A 20,442-nucleotide genomic window follows, 5' to 3' on the forward strand; every position below is an offset into this window, starting at 1 on the left:
TTAAAAGCACCTCTGGTTCAAAAAACCATAATCCCAAATATATTGCATTTTTGTGTCAAAAAGTGACACAGCTTCTGTTATTTATTCCCAATAACATGCAGCAAACATTCTTCTCATGGTATTACTATACTGGCACTGCATCAGCCAGGGTGTATATGTGTGTATATATGTATACGTGTTTGTGTACAAACATACATTCACACAATATATTTTATATATATATAAAGCAATTATCAGATTAGCAGTCCCAGAAGTATTTAAAACTTAGTCCTACTAATGAAAAAAGTTAAATGAGAAATTAAGAATTTTGTTAAGACCACAAACAAAATATATGAATCAATTTACATAAAAGAACTGCAAACAATATGCAACTTTGTAATATTGCTAATGTGAAAGAGTTGCCTTTTTTAAAATAAAACTTTTATAATATGAGGAACTATTATTCTGTCTTGCAAACAGCTCCTCAATGTCCAAATCTATGCAAAATTTGTAAACAAAATGTCAGCCTTTAAGAAGTAAAGGCAAAGATGTTTCCCTTTATTACAGTAGTTAAAGGCTATCACTTCAGTGTTTAGTAGCTTTTCATTTATATAATAAAAATTCAAAATATTTGTATGCAGATGCAGTTATTTTTAAAAAAGCAAATCAGCTGAGTCTGTTTCATACTTTAATATATAAACCCAAACATATGAAAGCTATAAAAACATTAACATGTGCCAGTTATTAAACATGTAGCCTCTTATTTTAATGTTCACATATGTAGATTAAAATGAACACAATGGAAATTTTACTTTCAATTATCATAAACAGACCAAAATACAGAGTCTAAACACTTCATTTCTGAAACTTGACAATTAGCATCACTTACTCTCTCAAACATCAGCTGGGCTTTAAGTTATACACCATAAGCATAAGCTAACATTCTACCAATGGAAGAGTTACAAAACGCATTAAGAGAAAATACTGCCAATAAATGAATATCTTTTTTTTATTTAGTCTTTTTTATAAAACCTTTCAACTGGTTTTATCAGGCTCTTGCTGTTCTGCTATCAAAGGTCTTTTTTTTTAAAAAAAAAAGTTCTGTTAACAATGTTGTCACATTACAACTAAACAAAAAGACAAATAATAACAGACCAGCTGCTTTGTACCTTTTAATAACAGTAATCTCCCAATACTGCTGGTTTTTGCATAGGGAAATTATTTGGCACATTAAGGATAAAAAAGTCAAAAACTGAACGAAAGTTTACAAAATTCCAATTATAAGTTAGTAATCATCAGAAAGCCAGACATCAGTGTCATGGCAAAATTAAACAAACAAAACAACCTCCCCCCACTCCCCAACTTAGGAAATAGGTCTTCCAATGATTAATATCATCAGAGCTTTCTAGATCAAACAAAATACAGAAATTATTTTTCAAACCAAGATCGGATTGCTAAGAATCTTATCCCAAGTCTTATTGTGCTCTTACTTACAGCGTGTAAATCCTGACTAAATGGCAAGGAGGCCTTGATGAATGCTTTTCACATTATGTATTTTTTTTTCCTTAATCTCAAGTTTTAGTGCAGATACTTAAAGATCTGTAAAGTCTGTAAACTCTGGCTGCTTTCCAGTAGTCAGTACTAATTGCTCTTTAGGCAGCACTTTGTCTCACTTTAAATAGTGTTTCACACTGTGGTATCTCCAAAATCTTTGTTCCAGCGAATGTATGCTTCCAGAGTCTGAGGGCTCAAACTGCGCTTTATCTTCTTCAAAGACTCAGTGAAATCCGATAATTTGATATTCCTCATCTAGACAAAGGGAGAAAGACATCAGGATCACAAGTGGCTTATGTACTTCAGTTTATTGAAGAACTACTTCAACGTTCACTTCTAAAGTAGTATGTTCGATAGGTGCTTCATCTGGTCTGATGTGGGAGTCTCTTGCAATTTAACACTACTAGTACTGATTATTTATTGTAAACCAACACACTTGGCAATGGTAACTTCCACCTGCTACAAAATAGCACATGAAATGGTGTCATTGCTTCCTTCCACTAGGTGGTGCAAGCCAGTGCCTATGAGGGCACTGGTCCCAGTAAACAGCAGGGCATTGTTTATAGTATTTCCATATACACCCCAGCTATATGGATAATAAAACTTTGACAAGTTTATGGCATATATCTATGCACCAGGAAAGTAACGCAGTGAACTTCCTCCTGCTCCTTTACTCCAAACTGAATTCAGCATATAGTATACTGAGTAACCCTGATATCCGACTTCAGACTCTGCCTTTCAGTTGTTTGCTAAGAATAAGATCACAAGCAAGTATTTCCCGTAACTCCTATCTTGTCTTTGGGCACTTCTCAATATCCACAGTGCGGAGAACAGCAAGTTTTATTGGTAAAGAAGCATCAACATTAAAATCTGAGAAGAGTCTGTGTTCCTTTGGGGCTAACATTTATAGGCTACTGGAGGTAAACTTGCTTTCACAAAGTGTAACAGATGTTCTTGTTTTCCTGCACCAAATCCTTTCAGCTGAATATAAGTCTATGATTCAAGGCTGAACATAGAAGGCAAGAGAGTAATGGAGTTTTTTGCTTCATTTTTCCCTACGTAACTGAGGTCTGTATACACATTTGGACAGAAACTTTTATATTAAGGACTAATATCTTCCTTTTGACATTTAAAGATGCGATTAGTGGTGAAGAACTTAATTCAGGTATTTTTTTCTACTTTATGATGTTCCATGTGAATGACTGAGATAGATATCTATCATACACACAATACACATACACAAACATATCTGTTTTAAAAATCCTTGCAAGTTCTCCCTAAGATGACTTTTGTTCTACATGAAGACATAAGGAAAAAAAAATCGCTCTTTTAACATATTTCTGGGAAGGTTTAGGTAGGAATGACACTAAGATAAAAGCCAGGCCTCTGACATCATCATAACAGATAAACTTAACTGCAACTTGATCTGTTAAGGGAAAAGTTTGCAAAGCCTACTGAAACACAGGACAGTAGAGACCCAGCTATCAGAAGGGATGCTTTACAGCCTGATAACCAACAAGCTACACAATCTCAGATGTACCTTTTTCTCTTTGATCATGATTTTTAAAGAATTTTCATCAATGAATAAATTACCTTCTGAGTTTAACACATTAAAAAAAATTATACTAGGTATTTCATATGTGCTTAAAGAAAAGGGGACCTTGAAATTTTCTACTGTGCATGTGTCCTACTCAAACAGGAAAAATACAACCGCTAGAACAGTATACCTCACTGGCAGACATATTCTTCACCTGTTCTGGTTTTAGTTCTGTAAGAAAAAAAAAGAAAGGCAGAAAAGAAAGATCAGTGAGCTTCATGAGAAAATTTTACAACTGAACACAACAACTGAAGAATGTTAAAAGGAACTCTAATCTGAAAAAGACACAGCTAAAAATTGCACCTCTCTGTCTTATCATATTCCATCTACATTCAGTCTCTCCTCTGTAAAAACCACAAAATAATCCATCTGGCATTCTGCTTATAGTACAGTTGTTTTCTCTCCTCCAGCAAAGAGGTCCACTTTATACTTGTGGGTTCAATGCTTCTGGAGGTGGCATCATTAAATAATAATAATAAAAAAATAAGAAAGACTGTACAAAAAGAAAGATTAACATATTGCCTACTGCTAATTACTGCTAATCCTCAAGGCAAGTTAGTGAGAGTCTTCTCACATAATCATGTGGTATGGTGCATATTACTTAAGCCTCCAGCATGGAAAGGTCCATGGTATTTTTCTATCCTTCCTCGTCATTTATCAGCTCCCCAGCCAGCCTGATCTCACTCTGCATCATGCATCATCACAGATACCGTACACAGTAGTAGTGAAATTGTTCCCTTCCTCCTGAAGGAGGGGGAACAGTAACCAAGCCTAACAGCTTCCCTCCACCATTTTATTCCTGAACCCACAACTCCACTCTTCTCGAAAATATGCAGATTTCTACCTTGCACACTTTAATGAAACAGAGAAGAAGTGTCAGTCAAACATACAGAAGTAATACCAGGCAGGACACAAACTTGCATCTTGCCAATTGCAGTACTGACAGAACATAATCATTTCAGTGCCTTCCAGCATATCAGATTTTCAGTTGTAATAGTGATATAGTATCAGCACATCACTATCCCAGCAGACGTTTTGTGGGTACAAGAAAAAAGTCTAGGAAGTATCAGAAAGGATGATACTAAGAACAGGCTAGAAAAAAATTTGTTTATATGGAAGCCAGAAACAGACAGAAGCAGTAAGAGGTCACACAACATTTTACAGGCTCTTTTCAAAATGGATTTGCACGTGAAATGATTTGTCAAAGCCTGCCTAATTAAATGCATACATTATTAATTCAGCCACTCTAAACATTTTCAAAGTCTTCAGGAGACCCGATTCTTGTGAGAGCCATTTATCACAGTGCTGTTTCCCAGTTCTCACGCAGGATCTTGGGACACGTGCCTTACTATCTCAACAGCTAAAAGTAGCTATTTAAGAAAGTATGTAAAACAGTAACATACAACCATCTGCTTTCAAAGAATGCAGTGCACAGGTAAAACCACGACATTCTATAAGATTTTGCCTTAAAAAAAAAAAAACAAAAAAACACACCACACAACATCCACACCTCTCCTTCCTCTTCAATCTTTTAAAAGGGTTGCAACAACTGATTTACACGTAATACAGTGACATTAAAGGCTGTCAAAAGTATGCTGTAGTATCTTTCTGTCAAGATAATATATCTGAAAATAAAAAAAACAAGCATCAAGTCTTCACAATCTCTTCACAAAAATCATTCTGTTGATCCCCACTCAATAATATCAGCTCTTTCAGATGTGGCTAACGTAGGCTAAATAGCTAGTGAAACAGAACAAAGCTTTGAGTTTTTTTTTTTTTTTTTTAAGAAGCCCTCACTTCACGTTAAAATCTTGTTTTGGAAAGCTGGAAATGTCACAAGAAGAAAAAGATAATTATGACTTAAATAGTGTTTTACTTATTACCTGACTCCCCAGTCTGGTATTAAGCAGCTTTAAAAATAAGAAGTCATGCCATTCAAACTATACCGCTTTCTCCCTCTGCCTCCTCCCCCGAAACAAAATAAATAAATAAATAAATAAATAAAAGGTGAAGATGACTTCTGCTTTGGTACTTCCTTCCATTGGACTTGAGAGAGAACTGGCCAATTTATAAAGAAAATAATGCAGTCAAAGATGGCTATTCAAACAATAACTCAGAACTGAATTTAGCCTAGGATAGGTGCAATAATGAAGAAAAGCAAACAAATCAATGAAAACCAGTTCATTCTACCTCCTTTTAAGGCACACAAGAAGTGCCTTTTTAATGGCACATTGTGAAATGCTGAAGGATTTTGTATAATATATGTATAATTATACATACATATATATGTGTGTATATATATACATATATATACATAGCTTATCCAAGATACTATTAAGAACAGACCATTTGGAGATATAAGCTAACAGCTTAATTTCAGAGGCTTAGGACTTATAAAGATGCAGGAAAATACAATATACATTGAATATCAAGGGTGGTGAGTTTTTTTCTAAGTTACATAAAAGCTGTGCAGCTTACCTCGAATGGGACCCAGTGCTGCATCTTTTGCTAATGCAGTCAGATCACTACCAGAGTATCCATCTGTCATTCTTTGTGAAGAGAAGGGATTGGCGAAAAGAAAAGAAAAAAAAGAAAGGAAGGAAGCAAAAAAAAAGAAAGTGCTGTAAGTCTCTTCACTTTAACAGCATTAAAGTGTTACTTAATCAACAAGAAATACCATTTATATGTGATTTTGCAATTTTAAGCATCAGAAATGTATTTGACATAAGTGATATATATTTAGACATCTGTTCCAGATATTTATATTTAAATAAAATGTTCAAGTCCTAATAAGCTAGGAAAGGTAAAAAGATACCAACCAACAAGGATCTGTATATAAAAACCTAGTCTCAACAATACTACTGTTTCTATTATAAAAAGGCACTACCATTTGTCATCATTTGTCATAAGTTAATGTAAAAGTGGAAACTCAACTGTTCTTTATTCTTTCAATCCAATCAATACAATTAGAATCGAATACCACGTGCACTTTCTATGATTAGATCATATGATCAGTTTTCTGACTAAAATAAACAGCATGCAGTTTTAGTTGACTCCGGAGCCAGAAAAAGTGAAAACGTACAAATATTACTACAAACTGAACAGGATTATCTGATTTTGAAATTAAATAATAGTTTCACAATGTGCCATTTATGAAAAGTCACTGTAGAGTGCGACATTCTACTTATCTAAGAGAGTAACTACAAACCTAAAAAAGAAAAAAGAAAAAAAAGAAAAAGATGCAACACTTAGTGGGTTACACCACAGATAAAAAAAGCCTGTTCACTAGAAATAACGCTTTTTTTTAAATGGTGTTGAAAGTCTGGTAACAGATAGGCTCTTAAAGCACTTACCAAGCTTTTCAGAGTGTGGTTCTCATCAACTGTGAGCTTTTCAGGATTTCCAATCTGCATTTTCAGAGTACTGAAACAGTCTATAGCTTACACATGGAAAACAGGTCTCTAACACTGCTGGGTCTGACTCACTAAATGATTCCAAAGTTAAGATGAAAGCCTAAAACTGGAGATGCTAACAACCAAGAACAAGGTGAGGGACTTGACATGGCTGCAACAATCTGAGCCACAGCCTCAGTGCTAATCTGCAAAAGTCTAAACATTTTTGACATTAGCTTCAATTAAGAATGGTTATATTTCAACTTGGAAATGAAATGAGAGTGGGGAAGTCCTTATTCAGAAAAAATGGGTTCTATCAATTGGAGGGTGGGTAAGTGCATATGTCAGACATGTTTGAGTTATTTTTCTGTTTGTGACCTATACCAAAATCAGGTAACAATACAAAGCTTTATTCTATTCAGACAGACAGTGTCTGTATGCTTCCAGAACAATGATGAGAAATCGCAAACGATAGTTCTTCAGAGTGCCTGAACAGCAACTCCTCAGCTGAGTTTAGTTTCAGCCAGCTGTTCTTCAATGAATAGGTAGTTTTATTATGAATTATTTAAATTTTCATAGTGACAGTGGTTGTTTAATTTGTCAGTGATCTGATTAGGATCCCACATGTGAGGATCCAGCAATGATAGTGGCAGTAACTTGTATATTCAAAGTTCAATTGATTAAAAAAAAGGAAAGAAAATGAAAAACCACCGTAAGTAAACTGAAAGCAAGATAAATTGTGTTATCTATTGTTTATGATATGACAGACAGGCAGACATAGATTATCCAAATTCTCAGAGTCACAAGAAAGAAATCAAAGCAAAGACCCCTGCTCTGTGGGAGTTTTTTTTCAGATGTATTTTCCAGTTAACCAATAAAATACTTTTAATATTAAAAAAGCTCTCCAATGAAACAAGAAGCCACCAATAAATACTTCCAAAATCTGCAAGAAGTGGAAGAACAGTATCTGGCTACAGCAAAAGATGCATTGCTTGGTCTTTTGGAGATAACTGATTCCATTATTGTTTTTAGAAAAGAGTTGGGGGGTGGGGGGAAGAGTTCACAAAAAGTATGTTAAACACTAATCTCTCTCTAACTAAAAGAAAGATGGCAGATGAAAAAGTGACCTCAACCTTGGTATTTTGGATAAACTCTTTAAAAATGATGTGCTTAAGTTACACTTGTAATTTGGTGCATAAATCTGCATTTAGAATCCAAATCACCGTCTTTTTCCTTCAGTTAGCTATTATAGCAGCCTACATACAGCCTGAGCTAGCCTTCTTCAAGTACAGAGAAGATTTCTTCATTTGGATTACACATCAAGCTTTTGTAACGTTACTAACATGAAAAGATGGACAAATGCCACATCCAACAGTATACTCACTTCTGTATCACTACAAATTGAACAAGAGACTGAACTACAGACACTGGAACATTTTTGATATCGCACATGCAGTTTTCTTCACTCCCTCCTGCCCTAGGCACTTTATCTAATTTTTAGTCTAGCTTCCTTCACACCCATGACAAATGCTGTGTGGGAAAAGCAGGTATTTAATCTGAGGATGATGCACAGTAGCATTGTATCAATAAAGGAAAGAAAACAACTTAGTTTCATAACAGGAAAAGCATTTAACCAGTATTTTTCCAATCAAATATAAAATATTAATTAAGATATTGGAAAGAATCCAAGTTAACCAATGCTTTCCAGTCTATGCTGGTAATACCTTAAAAAACACCCCAGCATTATACAAGCAGGAAAAAAAATGTTTCTTATTCAAAATATATGCCAAGTGGAAAACTGGTACTGTCTTTTAGCATCAGGGAAGAGAGCTGGCTTGCCTGAGGCATGGGTGGGGAAAAATATCTCACTCCCTCCTCCTCAGAAAGGAAAGCACCAAGTAACACTTTTCAACAATAGACCTAGGCAGGAGAGGAGGAAAAGGCAAAAAAAAAAAAAAAAAAAAAAAAAAAAAAAAAAAACCCACACATTTATATAAAAAGTATATGGGAGCCACGTGTTCATATGGCCTGAAAGAAAAGCATTTTTCTGATGTCTTCTAATGTCTTCCCAAAATATATGCAATTCATTCTCAGTAAGTTTTGTTGTTATCTGATGATTAACATTAGTTATATTCAGAACTAATAAAATAGTCTGATTCATGCAGTAAAAGAACATGCTCATCTAAAGTTATAAAGTACTCACCTAGCTAGTTGTGCCAGCTCTTTTTGGGTCAGTGGACTTCCTTGCTTGCTTAGGAGATTTTTTAGCAAAATCAATCTTGTCTGAAAAACAAGATGCATTTCTCAAATGAAAAACTCATTGTTATGCTAGACTACTTCTGTTGTAACAACAGAACTACCTGTTTTTCAGGTTAGGTTTTGTGCCTCATTCTAGTATAAACTTGCCTATAAAGCTTATCATTAGACTGTACATAATAATCTCGAGAGGAAGAAGTAGATTTGAAAACAATTAGAATTAGTTGGACCCTTGATCTAAACAGGCACTAAATAACACACTAGAATCCTTATCCAAAGCCCTAATATGATGTTCAGCTGAAGAACAATACTTTAAAAAAGCTACATTCATCTTTTGCAACAAACATTCTCTCTAATCAGCTGAGCCTGCTCCTGCAAGCCCTACTCCAGACTTGTCTGTGCCTGCTGGTGTATAAGCAATTCCTCACTAACCAAGAAATACGAAGTGGCTGCTAGATTTACTCCTAGTAAGCACATCAAAATGTAACAGCTTAAGACAATCATGGCAATTAAAGCACAGTGTATATGGTCAAGCTGGGTCAGCACTTCATTCATCAGATTGTTAGCCATAATCATCCACTAGGGTAAGTTAAGCATAGTCTATAAAATATCATTTATTATATTTTACAAAATTGATCTTGAATTGAAGAAAATGCATGCAAACCAATACTTACTTCCTCATTTGGTAAAGATACATACACCCGTTTGGTGAATCGTCTTAAAAAAAAGAAAAAAAAAAAAAAGATTATCAGTCAGAAATGATTAGGAAAAAAAGGACCAAATAAATCTTAGAATGGTCTTAGAAAAGAACTTCTGCATTGTGGCCTCTCGCCATTAGATGAGGCATATGAACTGGATACAACATGGATTAGTAGCAATAAAATTAACTGTGTTCACAGTAAATATTAAGTACAAAATTACACGAATTATAGACATTACTCTTACTAATCCCGTTACAGTGGAAAACGAGAAGCAGCTGAGGCTGCTGTTGGCTACTGTTTCCTCTTCTCAGGAGCCCAAGTCAGATAACATTGGAGTCTAAAGTGTACGTGATAAACCTTCTCATTATCTGTACTTGCATTAAGTAATTGTATTATGTGGTTATACTTTTCTACCCATTAGAACAGCTAAGGCTTTTCTAGAGAGGACTACCTGTGGTCAAGCTAACACATTTCTGTAGTCCATAGAGACACAATGTTTGGTTTGATAAATATGTTAAAAATTCACTTTTATCGAATTCTAGGGAACAACATCATATTTGTATTTAAAAACCAAAATGCATGAGCCACTAGTGACACCTTACTCTTAACAGTGTCATGAAACTCCAGATAGAAAAATCTTTCAAAGGCACAAATATCTTTCCTGACTATCAGCAACAAAATGAAGCACCTCTTCACTGCACAAAAAAAAAAAAAAAAAAAAAAAAAAAAAAGTCTTTAGAATCATTAACAATTTTTATTTGTTCAAAGTTGACATGCCTATATTCCTCAATGAAGAATGAAGAAAGAAGCAAGTATGGGAACTCATTGCAAAGAAGGCCTAAAGGCAAATATGCCACAAGTGTACATAATAATGCCACTGCATGCATGTAACTGCACAAGTCCAATATTCAGAGAGAAGTATTACTAGATTTAATTGGTCAAACTTCTTCCTTTAGCCTGCCATTAAGATTCAAATAATAAAAGCAGCAATACATAAGATAAAAGGATTATGAAGTGTTGACCTGGTCTCACCAGGCACTACTGTTTCAGACAATTCCAAGGCCATCATGCTTGTCCACAGGAACCTCAAAGGACGAGAGTGGCACCTCTTTGCGAAGTTAAATTTAACATTGCTAACTTTTGCCAAATAGCCCAAATTTTAAAATAACCAAGCATCAAAACCTGTTGTTCATAATAAACATCATATTCTTGTATTCAAACTACGGAAGAGACATTTTGATACCTGAGAACAGCATCATCAAGCTCCTGTGGCCTGTTGGTTGCTCCCATCACTAGTATTCTGTCCTCTCCAGAAGACTGCACCTATAATGTAAGAGGACAGCTTTTGGTTTATATCAAGCAGTAACGCAGCAAAATCAGTTAAAGACTTGCCATACTTTCAGTGCACTGCTAGAATCTTACTGTAAAAAGCTCACATTTGTTATGCTTTTTAATTACCAATTAATAAAAAGTCTACAACACATATTTACTTCCTTCCGCCTACCCCCAGATACTTGATGTCCAGTTATGTTCCTTGAAAAGTCTTGCAAGAGCACAAATATTGCTCTGCAATTATACTTTGCAGTGTTGGAGGAAAAAAAAATGCAAAAGCACTCAAAAGCTTTGTCATCCAGAAATAGTTGCATTTAAAAAAAAATGCAAGATACTTTTTGTTGTGGGTTTTAACACCTAACACTGTTTTGAGGCCTACAAAGAATAAGCAAAAGAAAACTCTGGGCTAAGGCACAACCGGAACCACTAAATCACATCAGACATCTCTCTAATATAGGTCTTACCAAAAGCTAGCAATCAAAATGAGTAGTTATTCAGTAGTATACAGGCACAGATTTTTGTCCTCAATTCACTCAATTGCAAGACTTGGTTTATATTCAAGATTATGAAAGTTTACAGCTTCTGAACTGCAGAGAAAACATGAAGGTATCAGAGACTTTTCATCATTCATCTGGTGTCAGGCCCTCATGGACTTGCTAAATCTTCAGACACACTAAGGCAGCAATTCTGTTCCACAGAAGAACTGTATAATATAGATATATCTTGATTTTCAGTGTTCTAACTTACTATGTCTAATTTTCTCCTATTCCTTTTATAGAAAACTGGAGAGAAGAGGAAAAAGGATACGACTTATTTCTGCACATCATTATCATGTTGGCATTATCCATCCTGATCCATCCCACTCTGGACAATTTTCTCACAATCTTTGCATATGGTCATCATCTTCTGTACCTTACTACTCTTGCTCCATCACTGTGCTAATGGAGTAACAATTTCACAAGCAACAGTACTATCTGACAGAAAAACATTCTGATTTTCATTTCTTCTCCTACCACACAACCATGAAACCCAAACACCCAGTTCTTTTACCTGGGTATTACACGTGTGTTATAATATTCTTTTTTTTATTCTGCATCTTTGGGTTAGGATAAAAAGGAGGAGGAAAAAAAATAAAAAAGCTCAATAAGATGCATACTAACAGAAATGAATCCTTCCTGTGCATCAGAGCTGTGTAAACCAGCAGTCAGAACTAGTCTGTTTGAAATCCTCCTCCCTCAGGTTTCACATTATTCCTTGACAAAGTGTATGCTTTTGAGAGCTCTCCCTCAATAAAAAAAGATATTATGAAAAGGCATCTAATGTTCTTTTGCCTTGCCAGAGTAAAGATATGCACTTCAAAATGTGCCGCTGCAAACAAGGATTTAATTCTGACCATTCCACAAGTGTCCCCCTTGCCCTGTGGGATCACTTTTTCTTCACAGCTCCTTTATTATTTATATTTGTATCCTTTATCTTCTTTACCCAAGCAGTCTTTCAACTCACCATTTCAGCTCATCTCCAAATTACTGGTTGCAACCTTTCACTCTAGACTGACAAATAGCTTTATTGCTGTTCATTTTTCATCTGTTAACTATAGTATTTTGGAAATATCAATCAAAGGGGGAAAAAAAAGTGCTAAGCCTGAACAGCCAAATATTATTTGTGCTTCATTTGCAGCTTGTACTGGCACCCACTACATTAGCCAATTCGGCTAAATTAAACAATACCCAAGACTAGATACTTACACCATCAAATTCTATTAAAAACTCCGTTTTTAGACGTCTACTGGCATCATGCTCACCCTCTCTTCTTTCACACAAAAGGCTATCAACTTCATCTAAAAAACAAACAAACAAATCTTAGTTAGGCTTGCAAGATTAAAGTCCTCATATTTGCCTAAGTTACTAAGTTAATACAAGACCTCACCAAGAGAGCTCAAATCTTCGTTCCCCAGGAGACGGACAGATCCTGGTAAAGTTAAAAAGTCTCTACAGTTTTCCAAATAGATTTCTCATGCTACCATGTGTTGTCCTTTAAATATATATTACCAATAAGAGATAAGATTTTTTCTCTCTAGATAAGAGAAAAAAAATCCTATTGGATAATATACTGCATTCAGGACAAGCAAAACCCATTTTCATGTTTCAAGTTTAATATAGAAGTGGACTGACTCTGGAAAGGTAGTATAGCGTATGTGTTTTTGAGGGCATTTCTTCTGGTTATTAACACCAACTCAGAACAGAAATCTAACACACTGTCTATGTGGGACTACTGATTAGTCTGCCAGTTATTACTGAGACACCTTTCTTGCTCTGGACTGCAGAATTATCTGAAAAAGTTTACCTGACTCTAAGAATGTCTAAACATTTAGGAAAATACACAGGAAACCAACAGCATTTAAAGTCTTACCTATAAAAATTATAGAAGGTTGAAGTTCTCTGGCTACTGCAAATAGAGCACGTACCAGTTTCTCCCCTTCACCCACCTAAGACAACAACAAATTGTTTTTGTGCGGATTTTTTTTGAAATAGTTTATTACAAGAGAGCTAACATAAGGACATGCAGAAAGAATTGCTTACAAACAATAATACTCAATCCATCCTTACACTCTCAGATTACCACCAGTTCAGTTTAACAAAGGGCAGCATTATTTTAGTCTCAAAGGTAACATTATGACTTTACTAGTGATTGCAGTTTGAACTTAAGAACAGTTTGGTGCTTTTATATATACATATGTGTGTGTGTGTGTATGTATATATATGTATATGTGTATATATATGTGTGTGTATGTATATATAATCTGTGTGTATATATGCATACATATACATGTGCATATATACATCTGTAGATAGATAGATATAGATAATATATCTCAGAGGGAGTTTAGGCACCCATTTCCATTACTTTTTCATAAGGAAGAAAAGACTGACAAGCACTGTTCTATGTGACAGGTAGGGTCATCTGGAATTGAAAAAGCCTTTGACATTAAGGTATCACAAACACAAAATTTTGACTTCATCAGCGACTTTTCTACAATTATGGGCAACCAGTTCACCAAAGATTCATCAGATGTCCTTAATCTTCTCAAGCACCAATTATAATATTTATGTTTTCAGATTAACGTGATTTACAGCTGCTACTTACATATTTTGAAGTTAGGCTTGCTGCACTTATATTAAAGAAGGTAGCATTTGATTCTGCAGCAACTGCTTTGGCCTGGAAAGTAAAAATAAATAAATAAATAAACACACACTTTTAAAATGTCAGACTGAAGATAGGTTGTTTTCTTTTGAAAGAGCTTAAAGTAGATTTCACACAAATACAAATTGTGTGGAAAAGCAAACAGACACATTGACACAGTTCAGCTAGATCAAAACTATCTATATAGAATGTCCATATACCCTCTGAGTTATTCTAAACTCAGTACTGAAATATGCCTCCATACTCAAAGGTCAAAAACACACCTCTGTTACATATACTGAGGAATACAGCATTCCTCACTGATTACTATCTGAAGACTGCTGAGTTAGTTTGCAACCAGGTATTTCAGATTATGATTTTCAGACCTGCAAACCTCTGCTTTTGAAGCTGACAGTCATGTCCTGGCTGATGACAGAAAAAAAACCTTTTCTTTCAAAGGAAAACGTTTGTAAATGTTACAGAAAACTTCTGTACAGGCCGCTTACAGATGGGAATGGTTAAGTGGTCCAACCACTAAAGACTGTGTTTTTCTAATCACAACTCCATAGCCAACTATAAATTGCTCACTGAAGAATAAAAGTCTCCAATTCCTCTCAAAAATATACCGATTGAGCAGACATTCAAAACAGTTAAAATTCAATTAAAATGATAATTTAGTTGGTTCCAACTACTACATTAACAATCCCACCTTTCTTCTCACCCTATCTTTAAAAAGGCTGTTTCCAGAGAAAAGCTAGGAAAAAGAATCAGTTCAGTCAAAACACGTAATTGCACAGAATACCCTCATAACAGTTTCATCATCTTTAAGAAATAATTTTAAAAAAACGTATGACCAGAGGATCATCAGTTTTAGTGATAAGCCATTATGCTCCAGTAGATATAACATGACTCTAACAGACAATCTGCAGCATTCAAGCTCACATGCTTCTGAGCCGACCCAGCTCTCCTTCGAGCCGAGGCACCGTGCAGCTGCAGCCACGTCACATGATGCAGGAAGACCACAAGGCTCCAGGCTGCTGCACAGCCATTTCACTCTAGTTCCCTGAGCCTGGCACATCAGGCTGAGAAAACAAGAAGCCAGACAGTCCTAGAGCACCTGTTTCTTGCACAACAGTGTGAAAGCAAAACCCTTTCTTGCTGCTTTGCTGCCTCCCCAGTTCCAAAAAGCACCTGCACTCCCAGCATATTTTAGTGGATAGCAGACTATTTAGATTAACAGCTGATGCACACAATTTGCCATGGTACGTCTTTCTCCAGAAAGAGAACTTGGACTTAAATTACTTAAATTAAGTTTTATAACATTATTTGTGATATTAAAGAGAATTAATTCAAAAACAGCTTAGCAGTTTACTCTCTCCTCTCCACCCCCCCCCCCCCCACAAAAAAAAAGAAATCACTTATGGTTAAGAATAATTTTGTATTTTCAAATTAAACTGAAATCCTAACATAAATCCAGGAAGAGTTTATGGTTCATTATTACAACACCCATAGTCATCATCAAGAATCTTTTCACTGTTAAGAGACTGGAAGTGCCCAGTTAAAGAATATCATCTCAGTGTCACTGACCAAAACTGTTGCAATGTCACCTTCATCCCTTCACAGTTGGGAATTCCCTAGTGTAAGCAACCGTAAGCTTATCCCAAACTCTTCAGAATCAAGAAAATTCTCCTGTGTTGCAATGCACTTTAGACTTTTAAGAACATAAGAAAAATGTACCAAAAAGGTACGAGCAGACATGTGCATACATAATACACTTCTCTGCAACAAACACAGACATTGGAGGTAGCTCCAAAAATAGCTTCAACCTCATTTAAAGCATAATGTACAAACATTGCACTGGCAAGCTTCTCCATTGAAACAGAAAAATATCACCTTCTTCCATAAAAGGAATTGCTTGAAGAATAGTTACGTATGAAAAGCCATCTACTTATTAGCATTTGTTCAGAACTATGCAACATAAAGCATTGCTGAAACACACTGTTCAGAGAGACTGAAAACCACTATTCACAGTTATGATTTATAGCCATCAACTCATGCAAGCAGTAGTTTTCTCACCAACATTGTCTTCCCATTTCCTGGTGGGCCAAACAGCAATAGTCCACGTGCAGGAGCTCTAAGTCCTGTAAATAACTGAAAAATACATTATAAATTACCTTCAAAGAGTTAAACTGTTACAAACCTGGTATGTGCACACTTGGACTTACTAATTGGACTCATGTTAGTAAATTTCTGTAAAACTAAGAATTTTTTTTCTGCTTTTTATTAAATACTAAGGAAATCATAAAATCTCTTCTAAGACCTTGCCAGCATTAACAGCCACTAATTGACTTGTTTTAGAATCATGATCTGCTTCAACCAGCTCTGCTTAGAGAAGAAAAATAAATTACTCTAGGAGGAAAGAAAGAAAAAAAAAAAGCAATAACAAAAAGCAGATTTTTTTTTGATTTACTTGTGTAAGAAAATGGCTTAAGATTGAGCTGTGGCTCACTAAATAGCATTGGTAGCAATAGAAACAGGGCTACAAATGTACAAGCTCTTAGAGATTTATACTGTCTATTAGTAACTTGAGCTAAGGCACATCACTATTGTTTCCCCACATACTAGTTTAATTAAGTCTCGATCATTCTGTGCATAGATGTACTGTGAAGGGAGAATAAAATGCCATCACACATGCTTAAAGGCAGACCAGTCTGTCAGGTTTAAAGAATCAAATTCAAGTTAAAAACGTAGCGCATACATGCACACATGTGTGTAGGACAGAACTCTGAGCAGCAATGCCCCTGTTAACGCCACATGAAAGAGTTCCATCTTCCTGAATTTTTTTTTTCAATGAAACTTAAGTTTTGCTCCAAGACTATCTGAAATATTACTTAATCACCACCTACTCCCTCCAAATTCTCTTTTACCACTTGTGATCTCCTCCCTCTCATTTTGCATTGTATTTCTTTGACACAGTATAAAATTGTACCAATCATATCTGGCACTATGGCAACCAAATCTACAAATTCTCATTCAATACTTAAAAAGACTGCTATTCCTTGATGCTTTAACTTAGTACTTTCTGGAGAGTTTTGCAGTGGTAAGAATGAGGTCCATAATGAACTGTATTTTAGCTTCCAATAATTCCTTAGCATAACATTAGTAGAGTCAAGAATCACTGATATAAAGTGTGTTCAAATACCATTGTCAGTAGGCATTCTATTATCAGAAATGACTGCATTTCAAGTTTACCCTGTCTATGAGATGATCAACTTGCATTTTTTCTAGTATTTCATCTTTCACAACATTTTGGTTAGGCTTGATCCCTAAAAACAGTTATCAACATGATTCTTTGCTCTAATACATACTACTTACTCTACAAATTCATTGCACAATTTTAACCCAAATAATTACACTGCTCAGGTGTTTCTGCTTCCATGTTACACTATCATGCACATCTCCTGCCTGACTCATCCTGTTTGAAATCATTCTTTGGAAGCTTCATCATTTTCAAGTATTCCAGACCAGATCTTAAACTCTCACTTCTGTCTTTCTCCAAACAGTCTAACTGCAACTGCCATTTGTTACTGAGACAAAGCTTTTAGATTTTTCTTAATACCCTAATTATACTTAATAAGTGGTCTGAACTAATAGCTACCATTTTACTAGCATCTTATTGCTGAAACAGTAGCAATTACATTTAAAGCAATGATTTCTCTCCATTCACTTCAATTCTTGCTCTCCTACAAAAATATCATTAATTAGATTATTTTAATGCAAGTTTTAGGCCCAGAAGTCCATTATGGTCAACTGAAGTAGCATTTAATTGAATAAGTATTTCCCTATAGTTGCCCCATCCATCATGTTCTTTTATATATTAAAAAACAAACAAAAAAAATGTTTTCCCTCTAAGGAAGAGGGTATAAAATTTTGCAGGTTTCTCTGTTCCTGTTATATATCAAACTATTCCAAGGTCATGCCTATTGATAGCTACACAATTAAGGAAAAGTCCTTACTGTAACTATCAACTATTATTGGGAGAGTCATAACTATTCTAAACCTCACACTTCAAGGACTTTCCCACACAGTTTATTGAACAAGTGTTACTAAACAGAAAACTTGACATCCTAAAGCACTCGTTAACATAACACTGAAACATCAGAATGACATTTTCCTTCTGTATGAGAATACCAAAACATGCATATTTGATGCCAAAGTTTTGTTTTCATCAGGCCTAGTATTTCTGTGATGCTGTATCAGATTTGGGATTCTTTCTGTCACCTTTCAGAGTCAAAATTTGTATTAAAAGGAAACTGAAATACCACAAAGCAACTCCAATCACCGGCCAGCATCCCAGACACACACACACCTCTGCATACAGCTTCTGCAGAGGTTTCTAGAAAGACCAGCATCTTCAGAAGCTAGCTAATTAAAAAACACAAACAAACAAAAAACCTCAAGTGGCTCATAAAACCCCACTGCGATGCAGACCAGACCTGAGCCTAGCAGAAGCCTGAATAATCAATTTCCATCAAGCCCCAAAAAGGTTAAATTCACCCCAAATGTCATATGAATGAACTTGCTTGTTCACTACTAACTTCCCTGTTGTGAACTGACTGTTTAGAATATCTAAATACCACTCACAGAGAGAATGTAACCACAATACCCATTTAATATTTTCCATCAGAGCATATCATAACTTTACTTATACAATCTCATCTGTTTTACTCTTTCAGTTCTGAGCTTTGTCTCTTAAACATCCATCTAAATTGGCTGAATAGCTTATCATCTGGAAGAGTCAGCCTCAGTAATTTTCAATTTTATTTATTTATTTAGAAAGCTACCACCTCAGTTACTTTATCCTACATTAATTAACCAAAAGACTAAAAATTTCATGGTAGCATTTTAACATACATGTTCTTCGTCCTTTTTCAGGAAGGCTATCACCACACAGCTATTGAAAGCAGTGCTGAGCAGCACAGACAGGATTCAAGAATCACCACTTCATGTGTGAAGTACAATACATTTCTTTGATTCTATCACAGAACAATAACAATACTCAATTGCTTACCTCAGGTCTAAGAGAAGGAAGGATAACAATTTCTTGCAGGGCTTGCTTAGCCAATTCCTGCCCAGCAATATCATCAAATTTGACAGCTGGCCCACTAACAAAGAAATAGAATACTGATTAGTCTAACAATGAGATACTCTTTTTTTTTTTTTTTTTTGGTTGCAGCTGACTCATTTAAAGCATTTGACTATTTATACAGAACCACTTTGGCGCAAACTACAGTTTGCTATACTACATATTTCGCAGTATAAGCTTTTTTTATTTGACTTTTCATTCTATTAGCCAAGTAACAATTTAAAAAAAAAAAGCATATTTTCATTCCGAGAGGAACAAGACTATTGAATAAAAAACGAGTTAAAGAAGGTATCTGAGTATCAGCATACAAGAACCTACTTCTCTTCAGACTCACCTATCAACAATTTCATTCAGGATGAGATTAGCTAGATTACTGTCCACATTTCTAAATACCTTCATGTCTTTCTTTTTTCGAGCAGCAGTGGTAGGAGTCGAAGGCTTATTTGTTCTGCTGTTTTTAGGAGCAGCCTTGAGGGGAAGAGGGAGGGGGGGGTTCAAAAAAAAAAAGATACTTTTAAACCATATTGTTAACAAAATTTCTTCTAAACTCTATTTTCTCCTGTAAAGTGTAACGTATTAGGAAATACCAGATATTCTTACACTGTATTTAACCACAAATCATGCTGTTATATTCAGCCACAGGTAGAGCATCTTAGGCTCTGGTATTAAAAAAAAAAAAAAAAAAAAAAAAAAAAGCAAAAGACAATTTAATATTGAACTCAGATTTTATAAAGAAGAAAGTTAATTTAACTAAGGTGTACACCAAAAAAGACAGTCACAGATTTCCAAAACATAAGCAAAAACATCTACTGTTATAATACTCTGATAACAGGCCTCTTAAAAGCCCTCATATTTTAGCAACAATAACATTTAACAAAGTTTATGTTCTTCCTGCTTTATGCTTCCTCTGCCAAATTTTCTCATCTTTGTTCTTCTATACTGTAGTATGGGAAAGGGAGACAGAAAGAGGAATGGAAATAAGGAACAAAAAAATTGCAGCATTTTTCTGTCTTACTAGTATACAACTTAATTTTATATTTCAATCACAATCTATCCATAGTTAGCCTTCCAATGTGGTTGCAGTGCAACCTGTGCACACATACTTTCACTGTGAAAGGACATGTGGAAAAAAACTCTACAGCTCTGGAGTAAAACTTACCTTCTACATTGTTTATATACTAGGAAAAACATTTGCCTTTACTCTGGTTAGGTCCTCATCAGTTTCCCATGCAGACTTCAAAACAAAGTTATATGCTTATTACTACCACTATAGTTAAATGTCATCTTTGTCACCTTCTGGTTTCT

General features: G+C 35.1%; 1 protein-coding gene across 5 annotated transcripts in view; it reads right to left on the reverse strand.

Annotated features, from left to right (window-relative positions):
- Positions 1-619: 619 nt before the first annotated feature.
- Positions 620-20,442, reverse strand: part of SPAST (spastin) — a 37,397-nt gene continuing 17,574 nt past the window's right edge. For all 5 annotated transcript variants that reach the window (XM_062572104.1, XM_062572103.1, XM_062572105.1 and 2 more), the window contains 12 exons: positions 19,472-19,605; positions 19,063-19,156; positions 16,068-16,142; positions 13,956-14,027; positions 13,221-13,296; positions 12,557-12,648; positions 10,723-10,802; positions 9,453-9,495; positions 8,726-8,805; positions 5,609-5,679; positions 3,261-3,301; positions 620-1,788 (listed from right to left, as the gene is read on the reverse strand). In XM_062572104.1, the coding sequence (XP_062428088.1) occupies positions 1,666-1,788; positions 3,261-3,301; positions 5,609-5,679; positions 8,726-8,805; positions 9,453-9,495; positions 10,723-10,802; positions 12,557-12,648; positions 13,221-13,296; positions 13,956-14,027; positions 16,068-16,142; positions 19,063-19,156; positions 19,472-19,605 (981 nt within the window). In that variant the 3' untranslated portion in view covers positions 620-1,665. The remainder of the gene's footprint in view (positions 1,789-3,260; positions 3,302-5,608; positions 5,680-8,725; positions 8,806-9,452; positions 9,496-10,722; positions 10,803-12,556; positions 12,649-13,220; positions 13,297-13,955; positions 14,028-16,067; positions 16,143-19,062; positions 19,157-19,471; positions 19,606-20,442) is intronic.

Source organism: Rhea pennata, chromosome 3 (assembly GCF_028389875.1).
Source record: "Rhea pennata isolate bPtePen1 chromosome 3, bPtePen1.pri, whole genome shotgun sequence".
Taxonomy (NCBI): domain Eukaryota; kingdom Metazoa; phylum Chordata; class Aves; order Rheiformes; family Rheidae; genus Rhea; species Rhea pennata.